The sequence below is a fragment of the Euleptes europaea genome, chromosome 4, assembly GCF_029931775.1.
Source record: "Euleptes europaea isolate rEulEur1 chromosome 4, rEulEur1.hap1, whole genome shotgun sequence".
Taxonomy (NCBI): domain Eukaryota; kingdom Metazoa; phylum Chordata; class Lepidosauria; order Squamata; family Sphaerodactylidae; genus Euleptes; species Euleptes europaea.
In genome coordinates this window covers 10428076-10442751 of record NC_079315.1, presented here as the reverse complement: position 1 = coordinate 10442751, position 14676 = coordinate 10428076, and the positions used below count along the sequence as shown (strand labels likewise).

Below are 14676 nucleotides of genomic sequence, written 5' to 3'. Positions count from 1 at the left end.
ACACTCAAGGTATCCAGCGGTTCTTGCGTCAGTCTGCTTGCAGTGGGAACACGGTGCTTACATTGGCCAGAATGCGCATTTGCAGTACAAACGCCGCTCCTCTGCTTTCTCTTCCACCTCGAGGACGAGTAAGAGGGAGATCCCCACGACTCGTGGCGGATAGGAAATGACATTTCCCCTCCAGGTTAGGGTTGCCAACCTCCAAGTGGTGGCTGGAGATCTCCTGCTATTTCAACTGATCTCCAGCTGATAGAGATCAGTTCACCTGGAGAAAATGGCCGCTTTGGTGGCCAAGAGGGCAACTTCACCGGTGGCAAAGAGGTCAACCCTACTCCAGGTCCTGCTTCCTCCTCCCCTGCCAGTTCTCTTTCTGCTTCCCCATTCTTACCTCCTTAGGGTTGCCAGGTCCCTCTTCGCCACCGGTGGGAGATTTTTGGGGCTAAGCCTGAGGAGGGCGGAGTTTGGGGAGGAGAGTTACTTCAGTGCTATAGAGTCCAATGGCCAAAGTGGCCATTTTCTCCAGGGGAACTGATAAGAGATCAGCTGGAGATCAGTTGAAATAGCAGATCTCCAGTCACCACCTGGAGGTTGGCAACCCTAACCTGGAGGGGAAATGTCATTTTCCTATCTCCCACGAGTACCTGGAGGTTGGCAACCTTATACCCTATTTATCACATGACAAATGCTCCTCCTCTGAATGGGACGCTCACGCCAATAGTGTGAGGAAGGCTGAAAACGCGCTTGGTGCCTTCTTCATTCCAGCCGCGCACGCTGACAAATGTGCCGGCTCAGCTCCAGGAAATCAGAGCCTTCTGTACTTTTATTTGGATTGCCAGACCTCTGTTGTTTGCTTTTTCTGTAACAGTGCAAACACACGCAGGTGAAGCACCGGAGCCCTGCGGTGCCCGCCCAGTTACAGGGAAGGTGGAATTTGTATTCTCTGTCTTTTTCCCCCATTGTATTTGAGGAAGTGAGCGCTGACTCACAAAAGCTCGTGCTGGAATAGATATTGTTAGTCTTTGAGGTGTTTCAATCGGTTTCAATTCAATTTATTATGGTCATTGACCAGCAAAGTAGATATAAAAAGGGATTTACTTTGATCAAAAAGATAAAATATCGCAATGTATTTTTCCATAAGACACTAATTATAAAAATGTTTACAATAATATTGATATTTGCTTATCGTTACCCATTCAGTGATCGATTGCTAATTATAAAATGTGTACAGTAATTATTAATTATAAAAATATAAAAATTACTAATTATCAAAATGTTTGCTAATTATAAAAATGTGTACAATAAAATTAATATTTGCTTATTGTTACCATTCAGTGATAAATTGAACTTCCCTTATCAGAATTAGACCAACTACTTCTGTGCTTAATACATAACCGTGCATATTTGGCGACTTTATAAGGTGTCTCATTATTCCTGTCTGCAAGTATTTTCATTAGTTGGATGGATCTTTGTGTAGTTGAAAGGCCAGCCAAAACGGGTAGTATTCTTGCCGAATTTGATTGTAAATCCTGAAATCAAATATCACATCTGTTTTGTTTTGCTACAATAGACTAACAACAGCTATCCCTCTGGAATTATCCTGATACTACACCTGTTAGATCAGATAGCTTTTCATGGCTTCTTGACATAAATGTCAATTGGTTAGGCTGGGCCAGGCCTCGCTGGCCCAGATCAGGAGCAGGGGTGGGGTGGCTGCCTCGAATCGTGATCTCCCAGCGGGCTCACTAACCCAGATTGGGGATGGGGGGGTGGCTGGCTCGTGGGCCGGATAAGTGCTCTCAAGGGGCCGGATGCGGCCCGTGGGCCGTATGTTTGACCACCCTTAAGCTAAAGCATTCCAGCTGGCGCATTTGGAACGACATTAACAAAATCGCTCTGGGTCAGCTAACCCAATACTACGTTCGGGTGGATTTGGCAGACTGAATGAAGGAGCGATGCATGTTGGCCCACATTTTGTATTTTGTAGCAGAAACTGTGTTGCTTTAGAGAGAAAGCCAGATGCATTCTGCACCCCTAAGGGCAGGCGAGGAGACAGCTTTGGAGGGGGACTCCTTTCCTCTGGCCGGGAAGAAATAATCTGCAAGACACTGTTCTTTGAGACCCGAGAGAGCACACTTATAATTGTGGTTGCCTTGGCTACACGGCTATTACGTCAGAGTTCTTTGCATTAAACATGTGAAGTGTGACTTCGAGGCACACAGCCTTAAAGTGCACGCACGCACTATGGATCTGCCGCTCGGTCGAGGCTTTGTGCATCCTCTAGGCCGCTTTAGGGATGAGCGTCTGTCCTATCTTCTTAAATTGGCTCAATTCAGACATTTACATAATGTATTTATTTAGAACATTCTTCTGCTGCCTCGGTGTTGCATCATGGCCCAGGGGCAGCCTGGATTTACAAAAAGCTGCGCCGTCATATTGGCCCATGCATAGGGTTGCCAGGTCCCTCTTCACCACCGGTGAGAGGTTTTAGTGGTGGAGCCTAGGAGGGCGGGGGTTGGGGAGGGGAGGGACTTCAATGCCATAGAGTCCAACTGCCCAAACGGCCATTTTCTCCAGGTGAACTGATCTCTGTCGGCTGGCAATCAGTTGTAATAGCAGGAGATCTCCAGCTAGTGCCTGGAGCTTAGCCACCCTATCCATGCAAGATCCCAAAACGAGAACGGAATCCGTGTAATCGCTTGTATGAGGACCGACCGAGTTGACAGCAAGCGTCGTGCAAGCTTTTGAGCTCCCCAGAAGTCTCCCTCCGGCTGAATGGGACAAAATTTGAAAAGATAAGACAGTTGGAAAGCAGATTTTTCAGAGCATGATATTAAAGTCTGAACCCGCGCATATCCTCTGGGAGATGCAAGCACTTCGCTTAACTTTAATCTGGGATGTTGATTTACTGCATGTTCTGTGGGAAACTGTACAATCTGCGTCCTCCATTCTTGGGTCTTTCACTGAGATACAGAGCCCCCGTCCCCAGTCATGGCTTCATAGAAACGCTTAAAAGAGAAATGATGGAGGTGAATGCTTGTTAGTAATTCAAGTGCAAACCACGTGCAGATCTATTTAAACATTTCTGTCCCGCCGTAACTTTCTGACGGTGAGGGCTGTTCGACGGTGGGATGTGCTGCCTCGGAGGGTGGTGGAGTCCCCGTCTTTGGAGGTCTTTAAGCAGAGGCTAGATGGCCATCTGTCAGGAGTGCTTTCATTGTGGGATCCTGCATGGCGGGGGAGGGTTGGGGTCACTGGGGATGTGGGGGGAGGTAGTTGTTAGTTTCCTGCATTGTGCAGGGGGTTGGACTAGATGACCCTGGTGGTCCCTTCCAACTCTGTGATTCTATGATCTCCTTGGTCTTGAGCATAATCTTCGTAGACTGAAGGATTTATTCCACAGCAGTCAAACAGGGCACTCCTGTGTATGTTTCTTATCTTATTGTGAGATCTTGCATGTTCTGTTTCCTTGCAAAAGACTCACAACAACAGGTGTTTGGGCTGTAGAAATTTACGGGTCATTGATCAATGCATGAGTTATCAGTGATGTTTAAGTTGAATGTTTTCAGTTATGCGAATAGACTCTTTGTTGCTCTCTTGTTCTGATATCTGACCGTTTGGGGCTGTGGCTCAGTGGTAGAGCATCTGCTTGACATGCAGAAGGTCCCAGCCGGTGTCTCCAGCTAAAGGGACTAGGCAAGTAAGTGATGTGAAAGACCTCTGCCTGAGACCCTGGAGAGCTGCTGCCAGTCTGAGTAGACAATACTGACTTGGATGGACCAAGGGTCTGATTCAGTATAAGGCAGCTTCATGTGTTCAAGAGCCTCAGGGGAGTCATGCGTGCCCTTAGGATGCTCATAGCATCCCGTCTTAGACCTCTTCCTAAGCTGGCTTGAAGCCCTCTCAAAGCCAGGCAAGTCAAGTCCTCTCTCACCAAACCAGAATTCTTCCCTGCCAAGTAGAGGGTACACCTGCCTTTGAAAGGTACACAATTCCTGCAGCCCTATCCTCTATCCCAATGCAGAAAAATGCCACATCATTCCAATATTGTTCTAACATTGTGGTGGGTATGCATACATTCACCTCACTATGCACGAGAGGGCTGCGGCTCGGTGGCAGAGCATCTGCTTGGCATGCAGAAGGTCCCATGTTCAATCCCCGGCATCTCCAGCTAAAGGGACTAGGCAAGTAAGTGATGTGAAAGACCTCTTCCTGAGACCCTGGAGAGCTGCTGCCGGCCTGAGTAGACAATACTGACTTTGATGGACCGAGGGTCTGATTCAGTGTAAGGCAGCTTCATGTGTTTTAATTATAAATGGTTGCTCACCCCTGGTCTATATATTTGCATCTTGAACTATGGTTTGGGTTCTAAATTATAGTGATTACAAACCAGAGTCTGGTGTGGTGGCTGACTTGAGATTGCTGTAGGAACCACCCATGTAAAAAGCAGTATTCAAGCACAGAAGTACAGGGTGGAGTCACTCAGGAAGTTCACGATGAAGAACAGTAGGTTTTATACCCCGCTTTTCTCTACCTTAAGGAGTCTCAAAGCGGCTTACAATCACAATCCCTTCCTCTCCCCACAACAGGCACCTTGTGAGGTAGGTGGGACTGAGACATCTGTGACTGGACCTTGGTCACCCAGCAGGCTTCATGTGGAGGAGTGGGGAATCGAACCCGGTTCTCCAGATTAGAGTCCACCACTGTTAATTGCTACACCCCGCTGGCTCTCGTGGTGTGCTGAGGGCAGACAGCAGTGGTGTGCTGAGGTTTTCCTAGAAGTCAAATAAAGATCTGTCTGGGGCCTTTGTCTATGGGAAAAAACAGAGTCCTTTGATATTTGCGCTGCCAGCTTGAATTGGTTATCTATAGGGTTGCCAGCTCCGGGTTGGGAAATACCTGGAGATTTTTGGGGCGGAGCCTGGGGAGGGTGGGTTTGGTAAGGGACTTCAATGCCATAGAGTCCAATTGCCAAAACAGCCATTTTCTCCAGGTGAACTGCTCTCTGTCGGCTGGAGATCAGTTGTAATAGCAGGAGATCTCCAGCTAGTACCTGGAGGTTTTATTAAGCAAGGGCGTGTTGCATATCATAGCTGGCTAAATCTCCTGTTATCACACAGTATTTCAACACGCAGCCACAAAATTCCTTTTGTTATTTTTATAAATTATTTTTATGGCTCTGTAATCCTCATAATAAGGTATATGCTTGTTAGCAGTCATAGGTGCCTACAAGGCTGACAGATTTGGATGTTTGAACCACAAAATGGTGGTCGGATGTAGAAATTATTAATCTGATGAAGCAATCACCAGCGAAACAAAGCTTAAACCGGTGGCTTGTCATATTGTTGATATAACTTCTGGCTGTGATTTTTACTACGGTGCATGCTGCACATGGACAACGATACAGCCTTGAAAAAGAGAGAAAGAGAATTATTGGTCAGTCGCCATCAGCTAACTGCGGAGAAGCCCAATGCTTGTACAACACAGAGGATCGCAGCAAGTGAATATGTTGCTGTAGAGACTTGTGTGACTCTGATGAACAGTAATTCAGTCCTGTCTCTTTATAGTTACTTGATAAGCTTTTGTTAGTTGTAATATTACAAGGTTACTTTGTTTACAATGATGATTCTGTGAGTTGGGAATATTTGTCTATGTGAGCATAAGAAAAATAATTTATAAAAATAACAAAAGGAATTTTGTGGCTGCGTGTTGAAATACTGTGTGATAACAGGAGATTAAGCCAGTACCTGGAGGTTGGCAACCCTAGATTATCTAGCCAACTGGAAGGCAAACCGCGGGTGTTACAAGAGAATCTATGAGGAGGTAAAGCAGTAGAAATGGGGATTTACGAAGAAATAAGACGATAAGGAGTTCAAACTCTCCCCTAGGATGGCAAGGCCAGAATGATCTTTACAAGGTGACTTTCTTCAAGAAGAAAGAGCACTGAAGAATTTGGATTTCTTTGGAGTAATTTGCTTAGTTTCCAGAGGTACAGATCCAACGCTCTGTTGCAAGCGCTGAGCTTTCTGAGGCTGATCTGCCAAGGGAGACGGTTCTGGGCTTCCACACCTTCATTGCGTGATGTTCCCAGGCAACAGCAAAAGCCGGCAGAGCCCAGATGGAAGTAGCATGCCTGACCCTAAGCGGAGCGCCGCTTGGATCTCAGAATAGCAACAGAGACCTGGCCCTGGCAAAGCATCCCAGCCTCGTTCCACCCACACGACTTGTAGCAGCATCTGCCTTTGTTTCTGACTATATGTCTATTGACCAGATTCTTTGGGGGGGGGATGAGGGATGGGTTCGAACATGGAGGCGATGACATGCTACCGTGTTTCGAATGGGACAGGACGACGCGGGTTTGCCGTTAGTGAGATCCTGGATCTGACCCTCTCTCTGTCTCCACAGGTGGATGCGGTCCGGGTGAACGTTCAGAGTGACTCGGAGGATCTCCAGTATCCGGTCTTATTTGTAGTTCGGCAGCAAAAAGGGGTGCTGTCCTGGCAGGTCCCTCTTATTTTTCGAGGCCTGTAAGTAGCATCGTTTACCTCTGCCGTGCGTCACCGGGTTACCGCAGCCCACCTTCAGAGATTTGGCACTGTGGTGGCTAAAATGTCCCTGATTTGGTCTCTCCAGTTGGTACGAGATTGCATCACACACACCCCTTTCCCTACAAATAACCTGAGTATAGGGAACTCTTATAACCCATCTTTCTCAGAGGTCTGCATAACATTTTAAATTTTCCCCATTTTTTTTTTAAACTGTCATCTGATCACACACCATGCACAGGCATCCAGGTGAAGGACATACAAGATTGTGACCATTCTAATAACATTATTATAACTCTAATTGAAAACATAGAAGGCGGCGGCTCGGTTCAGACTTAACATGACACCAGGGTTTATTTTAACAGAGGTTCGCTTCTGAACCAAGGTTTTGGCTTGCTGCTGATCACTCAGCTCCTGGTTTGTCTTCGCTAATGGCGGTATCATCTCCTTCATTCTGTAGCCAGGGAAGGCAAAATGCAACTCAAAGACGTGGGGTAGGGGTCAGGGACCCATAGCTATGGTTGTCTTGGACACTAAAGGGTAACTTTTATCACCTGTGGAGGCTCCATTTGGAAGCACTTCAGAGAACTGGACTTGGTCAGTGTTGAGCTTCATGTCCGCAAGATGCATCTAGGAAAGGTAGCTTAGGCCTTTTCTGCATACGTTTTTTGCTCTTCTCTTGTTTCTTCGGTGTTTTTTAAAAGTTCCGCACCTGTTTTACTCCCTCTAATGGTCCATTCGATATAACAGAAGATTCAATCTAGCGTATTTCCCTGCTGATTTGAGCAGCAGTTTTTTACTCTTGATAAAAACAGGTGTGATATGAAATGGACCACAAGAGGCAGCAAAACACCTGTGGAATTTTTTTAAAACTCTGATGAAATAGCAACTTGGAGACAAAGAAAAAGGAGAATGCAGAAAAGCCCTTGTATGCCTGAATTGAGCACCATAAAATGACAGAATAATTCGAAGTACCAATGATTGTAGACCAAGTCTAAAGGGCTGCTCTTTCAGGTATTCAAAGCACTTAATATATGTTGCATTGGTGCCATCCTTACAACAATCCTGCAAGGCAGGTCAGCATTATAAGCGCTGTGTTGCTTGGAATAGCAGGAGGAAGTGGATTGCCTAAGGCTGCTTAGCGAGTTCAGGGCGAAGATGAGATTCTAACCTGGGGCTTTAGCATATGTTGCTCAGGCTCTCAGCCCTTCCGGCTGCCCCAGCTCTGCCTGTGTCCTCCCTTATTCAGGACAGCGAATGGCTCGCAACATAAAGTGCAGTAATGTGTACTTTTATTGAGATCAGCCTCTGGACGCTGAGAGAGTTTGCAGTCATGCGCCATTACTCCTTACACTTTTGCAGGACGAGCCAGTGGCCCGTAACAAGCTCTCCGCTCTTTCCCCAGTGCATTAAAACGTCATTCTCTTGCAAGCTGGCCAGCAACGGTGAAACGTCCTTTATTTAAGGGACATTAAAGAGCGAGGAGAGATTAGACTGTGTTTCACTGTCTTATTAAAGCAAGGGAAACAATTCCATTTTTAAAAAAATTATAAATCCTGAACAAGTAGAAAGTCGCCAAATACATTTTTTGGAAAATACAATCACAAACACACCAGCAAAAAGAAGAAAATAAATGTCCTAGAAATTCATATAAAATACCACCTTTCCAAAATTAAACATTAAATCTGCATTGATCATTCCAAATACAATACAACAGTTCTTTTCTATTTACACTTTTCTATTTACACTTTTCCAGAACATTATAAATGGATGACGTTTCTTTTTGAGAAAGGTATCTTGAACAAACTCTTCCCATCCTAAATCTGTCTGCAAGCTTACCACAGTTGCAAAGAATTCAGGGGTGTCAACATTTCAAACCCTTTACAGTTCCCTTAGAGGTGAGGCGAGAAAGCGGCCTTGTGGGGTTAGGAAGGAAAAGGAAAGCGTTGATAGGTTTTTTAAAAATTTGCATATTTTGGTTGTGGCAGCAAATTGCCATTTGCAAACAGAAAGGGCAAAATATATTTAAATAAGACATTCCGTTATCGGAATAGAACAAGCCAGGAACCAGGAGAAACTCGCAGGGAAATGCTGTGAGGACAAAGTCCTCTGGCATCTGACACCAGCCCTAAGCCACCTTTCTCTAGAAGAAGAAGAGGTGGTTTTTATACTCTGCATTTCTCTAACTTTAAGGAGTCTCAAAGCGGCTTACAATCACCTTCCCTTCCTCTTCCTACGTCAGGCACCCTGTGAGGCAGATGGGGCTGAGAGAGTTCGGAGAGAACTGTGATTGGCCCCACTCACCAGCCTACTTGCCTGCTTGCAACACCACCGCTACCTGCCTGCCGCAGTGGCTCCCCCTCCCCCACTTCCCCCAAGTAGTGGGGATGTCAGTGGCTTTCTCCCCCGCCTGCCCCGTTTACGTGATGGAGGCGCAGCCGTGGCTCCCTCTCCCACTTCCCTCTTTGCTACTCTGGCCTCCAGCCTGTCCTTCTCCTTCCTGCTGCTCTCCCATCTGCCTGTCCCCTGTCACTCTACACACTTGCCCCCTTTCCCCTACCCTTCAGTAGTGCCGCTGCTTCCACCATCAGGAAGCAGCTCCAACAGGGGTGTGTTCTCTGTGCATGCGCAGATAACACGCCTCTGTTTTGGGGGGACTTAAACCCCTTCCTTTCTTTCCCAGTTTCCAAATTTTTCTGCAAACGGGGTGTGTGTGTGCCAAATGTGCAGGAAAATGTCCCTAATCTGTACATGGTCACAGTGTGCAGATTTAAGTGTCCACAGACTGGGCCATGCTGGCTATTAGATATATTCTCAGAATGGGAAAGAGTAGTGTGGTATAGCATTGACCTTTGTCAGTAACCCCTTTCCTCTTTGTTCTCACTCTGTCACTGAGCAGTGGGGTACAGAAGGGGAAATATTCCTCCCCAGTGCTGGGCCCTCCCGACAATCTTTCCCAAAACTTTGCTCTGAATTTTTGGGAGAAATCACAGCAAAGCCTGGCTGGCTGCCTTGTGGGTGGGAAAGGTTGGATTTTCCCAGTCCTGCCCACACAGCAGCCAATTTCCCCTCAACAGCAATTTCCTCTCTCTCTCAGTGGGGCTTCCCCCCCTTTTTTTTCTTCCTTAAAAAACGGTGATGAAATAGTGTTTTATCAATATACTATTATACCAATCTGTGTATCAGGATCCCAAAATTCTCAGCTTTCATTTTTTTAAAAAAGTAAGTCTCTAGCCCCTTTCGTTGCGGAGATACAAGGGGAAAGCACGTCGCAATGAAAGGGGCTAGAGATTCAACCTTAGTTGTTGTTTTTTAATGAAAGCTGGTAATTCAGAAAACTTGATACACATTTAGGTGTATTTAACTGCCCAGGAAACTTGCAGTGTTGGAAGCTCCAATTCTGTATAATATTGAAACAATACCTGAACTATTCTTACTGGGTTTTTTTGTGTTTTTTGTTTTGCTGTCAAGTCACAGCTGACTTTTGGCGACCCCATAGAACAAGGGTGGGGAACGTCAGGCCCGGGGGCCGTTTAAGGCCCGCGAAATCATTTGGTCTGGCCCTTCGTGGGTCCTGGCAGATCTCTAGCTCATAAGGATCTAAGGCTGGCGATTCGCCCCCTCCCGCGGACAGGAATAGCCTCTATTCAAGGTGGATGTGAGTTTGTTTTGCTGAGAAAAGGAAACTTTTCCCCCCTTGCAGAAGAGTCATTAGCTATCGAGCTGCTGGGACGGGGGTGGGTGGGTGCCCGGCTGGTGGAACAGACCATCCTGTGCCACCAGGTGGGCGAGTATGCCACTGATTGGATGCCTGCCTGCTTGCCCGCGCGCAGGGGGGGCGGTCATCTGGGGCAGCTGTCTGCTTGGGGCTTGGTTGGCTAATTTTTAAGTTGATAGTCTTGTATGGCCCGCGAATGATGTTATAAATATCCAAATGGCCCTTGGCGGAAAAAAGGTTCCCCACCCCTGCCATAGAATTTTTAAGGCAAGAGATGTTAGGAGATGGTTTGCCATTGCCTGCCTCCTTGTAACGTCCCTGGTATTCCTTGGAGGCATCCCATCCAAATACTTGCCAGGGTCGGGGCTAAGAGAATGTGACTGGCCCAAGGTCACCTGGCAAGTTTCCATGGCAGTGTGGGGATTCGAACCTGGGTTTCCCAATCTAACACTTTAACTTCTACGCCACACCCCAGTAACCACTCTTACTGACTTGTGTAAACTTTGTTCCTAAGATATACAGAGTAGTTGTTTTATACGCCAATATTGCGGCTTGATCGATCCTAGCAAAAGTATGGAAATTGAAGAAAAATCCAACAAGGAGCTCTTTCCTAGACAAAATAAAAGAATACCGTGTACTCACTAGGCTTACATTACAGAAAGAGTATAGAATTTTTATTTAGGTATAGAATTTTTATTTAGTATAGCATGATGTTTTGTTATGAATGGAACAGGCTTTGTAATTCCCTTCCCCGCCCCTAAATGAAAGTTAAAAAATTGTTATCCTCACCTGGCGAAAATGTGTGCATACAGTTTAATACACATAAACCCAACAACAGCACAATAGGCTAGCAATAAGAAATATAATCCCAAACATTCAAACACATAATGGTTTCATTGTGAATGCATGATAGAAGGCATATCAACATGAACTAACATCCATGAACTAGTACTGAAAGGTTCAAAGTGAGACAAAATTGTCCAAATTCTGCTTGGAGCAGGTAAATGGGTACATCACAGTCCCAACAAAGCAATAATGTGGTGAATAAAAACAGTAATGTTGATAGAAGAGACAGAGAACCGGATGTCTGCCGTTTTGAAGAATGACTTAATCGGTCTACGTATCATGCAATAAAGAGGAGGTGTATGCATAAAAAGCCTTCCTCACATAGAACCACTTAGTAGTGACCACTTTGGAAACGGTGATATACCCATTTACCTGCTCCAAGCAGAATCTGGACAATTTTGTCTTACTAGCTCATGGATGTTAGTTCATATTGATATGCCTTCTGTCATGCATTCACTATGAAATCATTACGTGTTTGAATGTTTGGGATTAAATTGCATATTGTTAGCTTATTGTTATACTGTTGAGTTTACGTTTAGTATTTCAGCACTTGGTTGGTTGTATTTACAGTTTAATACAAACACAAGGAACAAGAAGGAAAGCGTAAAACTCAAATATTCAAGATAAGAACGGTGATAATTTACAATAGCAGAAATCTGTTTGAAGGTAACCTTCTAAACTGTGCTGGCTTATGCTTGTTTTAACACCTGTCGCAGAAGAGAAGTCCGCGGTCTCAATGGTGATTTTGATCAGTTCTTTTGCTCCGATGGACTGTACCATGGCCATCTTTCTTGGATGTGAAAAATCAGCGGGATTGGCTCTGGTTTTGTGTCCACAGTTACCAAAGAAGTTACAACTACCAGGAAGTGAGCCGCACCCTCTGCCCATCTGAACCCACGCCTGGGAGCGGACCTTCAGAGCAGGTCATATATGTAGATGTGGCATCTATGGCCCCTTATGATGCCCACTATACACTCCAAGTTACCAGGCTCAAAAGCTTCGAACTTGGGTAAGTAGTCAACATTTCATATCTGCAGGCACCAGGGGTGGTTATTCTTTTTGGATAGGTCAAGACTGCTTTTTGGGGGGGGGGGGGTTGTGTCAAGTCACAGCGAATTTATGGCGACCCCATTGGGCAGGGGAGTCAAACTCATTTGTTACGAGGGCCGGATATGACATAAACGTCATTTGGTCGGGCCGGGCCATGTGTACCAGCCCAGATTGGCTGTGTGTCCCAGCCTGCAGTGGGCTCACCAGCCCAGATCGTGGTGGTCCACGCCAGCAAGCGGCATGGATCAGAAGGCCCCCGCAGCTAAGGTTGCCCACCTCCAGGTACTAGCGGGAGATCTGCTATTACAACTGATCACCAGCCGATAGAGATCAGTTCCCCTGGACAAAATGGCCGCTTTGGCAATTGGACTCTATGGCATTGAAGTCCCTCCCTTCCCCAAACCCCACCCTCCTCAGGCTCTGCCCCAAAAACCTCCCGCCGGTGGCAAAGAGGGACCTGGCAACCTTACCCACAGCCCAGAATCGGGAGCAGGGGAGAGCGGGGGGTGGCTGCCTCAGCTCGCTGGCTGGATAACAGCGCTCAAAGGGCCGAATCCGGCCTGCAGGCCTTATTTTTGACACCCTTGCCTCATGGCTTTCAAGGCAAGAGACTAACAGAGGTGGTTTGCCATTGAGCGTCTGGATAGCAACTCTGGTCCTCCTTGGTGGTCTCCCATCCAAATACCAACCAGGGCCAACCCTGCTTAGCTTCCGAGATCTGACAAGTTCAGGCTAGCCTAGGCTTTCCAGGTCAAGTCAAGACGGTCATGTATGATTACTGTAGCTGAAGAGGACTTTGAAATGGCCCAAGATTTCAGAAGCTAACGTGGGTCGACCTTGGTTAGTACTTGGATGAGAGACCACCAAGGAAGCCCAGGGTTGCTACACAGAGGCAGGCAATGGCGAGCCACCTCTTGCCTTGGGAACTACAGCATCACCATAGGTCAGCTGTGACTTAGCACTTTCCACCACCATACAAGCTGCTATGCTATGGAGAATCTTCTTGTCTTCTTGCACATTCGTCTTGGAAACAGAACAGCCTGCCAGTTGTAGACAGACATTTGCGAGAGAAATTTGGCGAGTGGCATCATGGACCGCTGTGCCAGCTCCAGACTTTGTTTTTCGGTTGCTCAGTTTGAGAGCTCAGCTGCAGTAAATGCATAGCTTTACAGAGGAGATTTGATGCCCTTCCATCTGCTGTACTTTCAGGAAGGTTTCTTCATTGCCCAGGAGAGACACGCAAATGCTCTTGTTCCATGGATACGGTGGAGATGCTAGCACATATTTTGCTTCAATGTGAACGTTATGACGATGCCAGAAATCGTTTTAATTACTCCCCTCCTATCTCGATTAGTACACTCTTACACCTCTGAGGCCTCCTTGGTAGAATATCTACTGGAAGACAGGGTGACTTATATTTCATATTCCGTAGCAAAATTTTGCTGTTGTGTTTGCAGGAAACGGAAGGCATTTATGAAGAACAAAGACCTTATGGGCAAACCTTCATAGAATCATAGAGTTGGAAGGGACCACCAGGGTCATCAAGTCCAACCCCCTGCACAATGCAGGAAATTCACAACTACCCCACACACACACCTAGTGACCAGAAGATGGCCAAGATGCTCTCCCTCTCACAATCTGCCTAAGGTTACAGAATCAGCAATGCTGACAGATGACAATCTAACCTCTTCTTAAAAACCTCCAGGGAAGGAGAGTTTACCACCTCCCGAGGAAACCTGTTCCGCTGAGGAACTGCTCTAACTGTTAGAAAATTCTTCCTAATGACTAGAGGGAAACTCTTTTGATTTAATTTCAACCCACTGGTTCTGGTCTGACCTTCTTGGGCAACAGAAAACAACTTGGCACCATCCTCTATATGACAGCCCCTCAAGTACTTGAACATGGTTCTCATATCCCCTTTCAGTCTTCTCCTCTTCAGGCTAAACATACACAGCTCCTTCAGATTAATTAGTACGGATGAGATGCTGTAAGTGGGAGCTGTATAATTTTATCATAGGATGTATATTTTATGCTGGCCTTTGGCGGTAATAAATATTGCCACAGAGGAGGAGAAAGGTGTGGGGAGACAGGGGCAATCCTTCTCTCCCTCGCCATTTTCCTGCTGGTAAAGGTCCCTGAGATGCAACCCCACCATGCGGGGGGGAGGGACGACAGTTAGTGCCGCAAAGATTTTTCTCGGCGTGAGTATAAAAGCAGCTCAGAGTTGGCTTTTCCTGGAGAGAAAATGGCAGGGTAGAGAATGGGTGTTAAAGTTTCATTCTCTCTCCCCGGTTGTATTTGATAGGAAAAGGGCAGGGTAGAGAATGGGTGTAAAGTTTCATTCTCTCTCCCCGGGGTGGCTACAAGGCAAGAACACCAAAAATAAAACGTGTCATTCAGCCCTTTTTGTATCTTCTGGTGTTGGCGGCATACAATGGGATGGGGTGCATGTGCATGAATGCATGCTCCTATGTCTTCCTGTAACCTGGATCTCTGTCCATTTTGGCTGGCCAAGGGACT

At 46.4% G+C, this 14676-nt stretch overlaps 1 protein-coding gene across 1 annotated transcript in view; it reads left to right on the top strand.

Annotated features, from left to right (window-relative positions):
• The window catches only part of SIDT1 (SID1 transmembrane family member 1), a 79224-nt gene that overhangs the window by 20241 nt on the left and 44307 nt on the right, over nucleotides 1-14676 (top strand). Inside the window, exons 2-3 of the mRNA XM_056848035.1 lie at nucleotides 6403-6524; nucleotides 11945-12115. Of these exons, the coding sequence (XP_056704013.1) occupies nucleotides 12054-12115 (62 nt within the window). The 5' untranslated portion in view covers nucleotides 6403-6524; nucleotides 11945-12053. The remainder of the gene's footprint in view (nucleotides 1-6402; nucleotides 6525-11944; nucleotides 12116-14676) is intronic.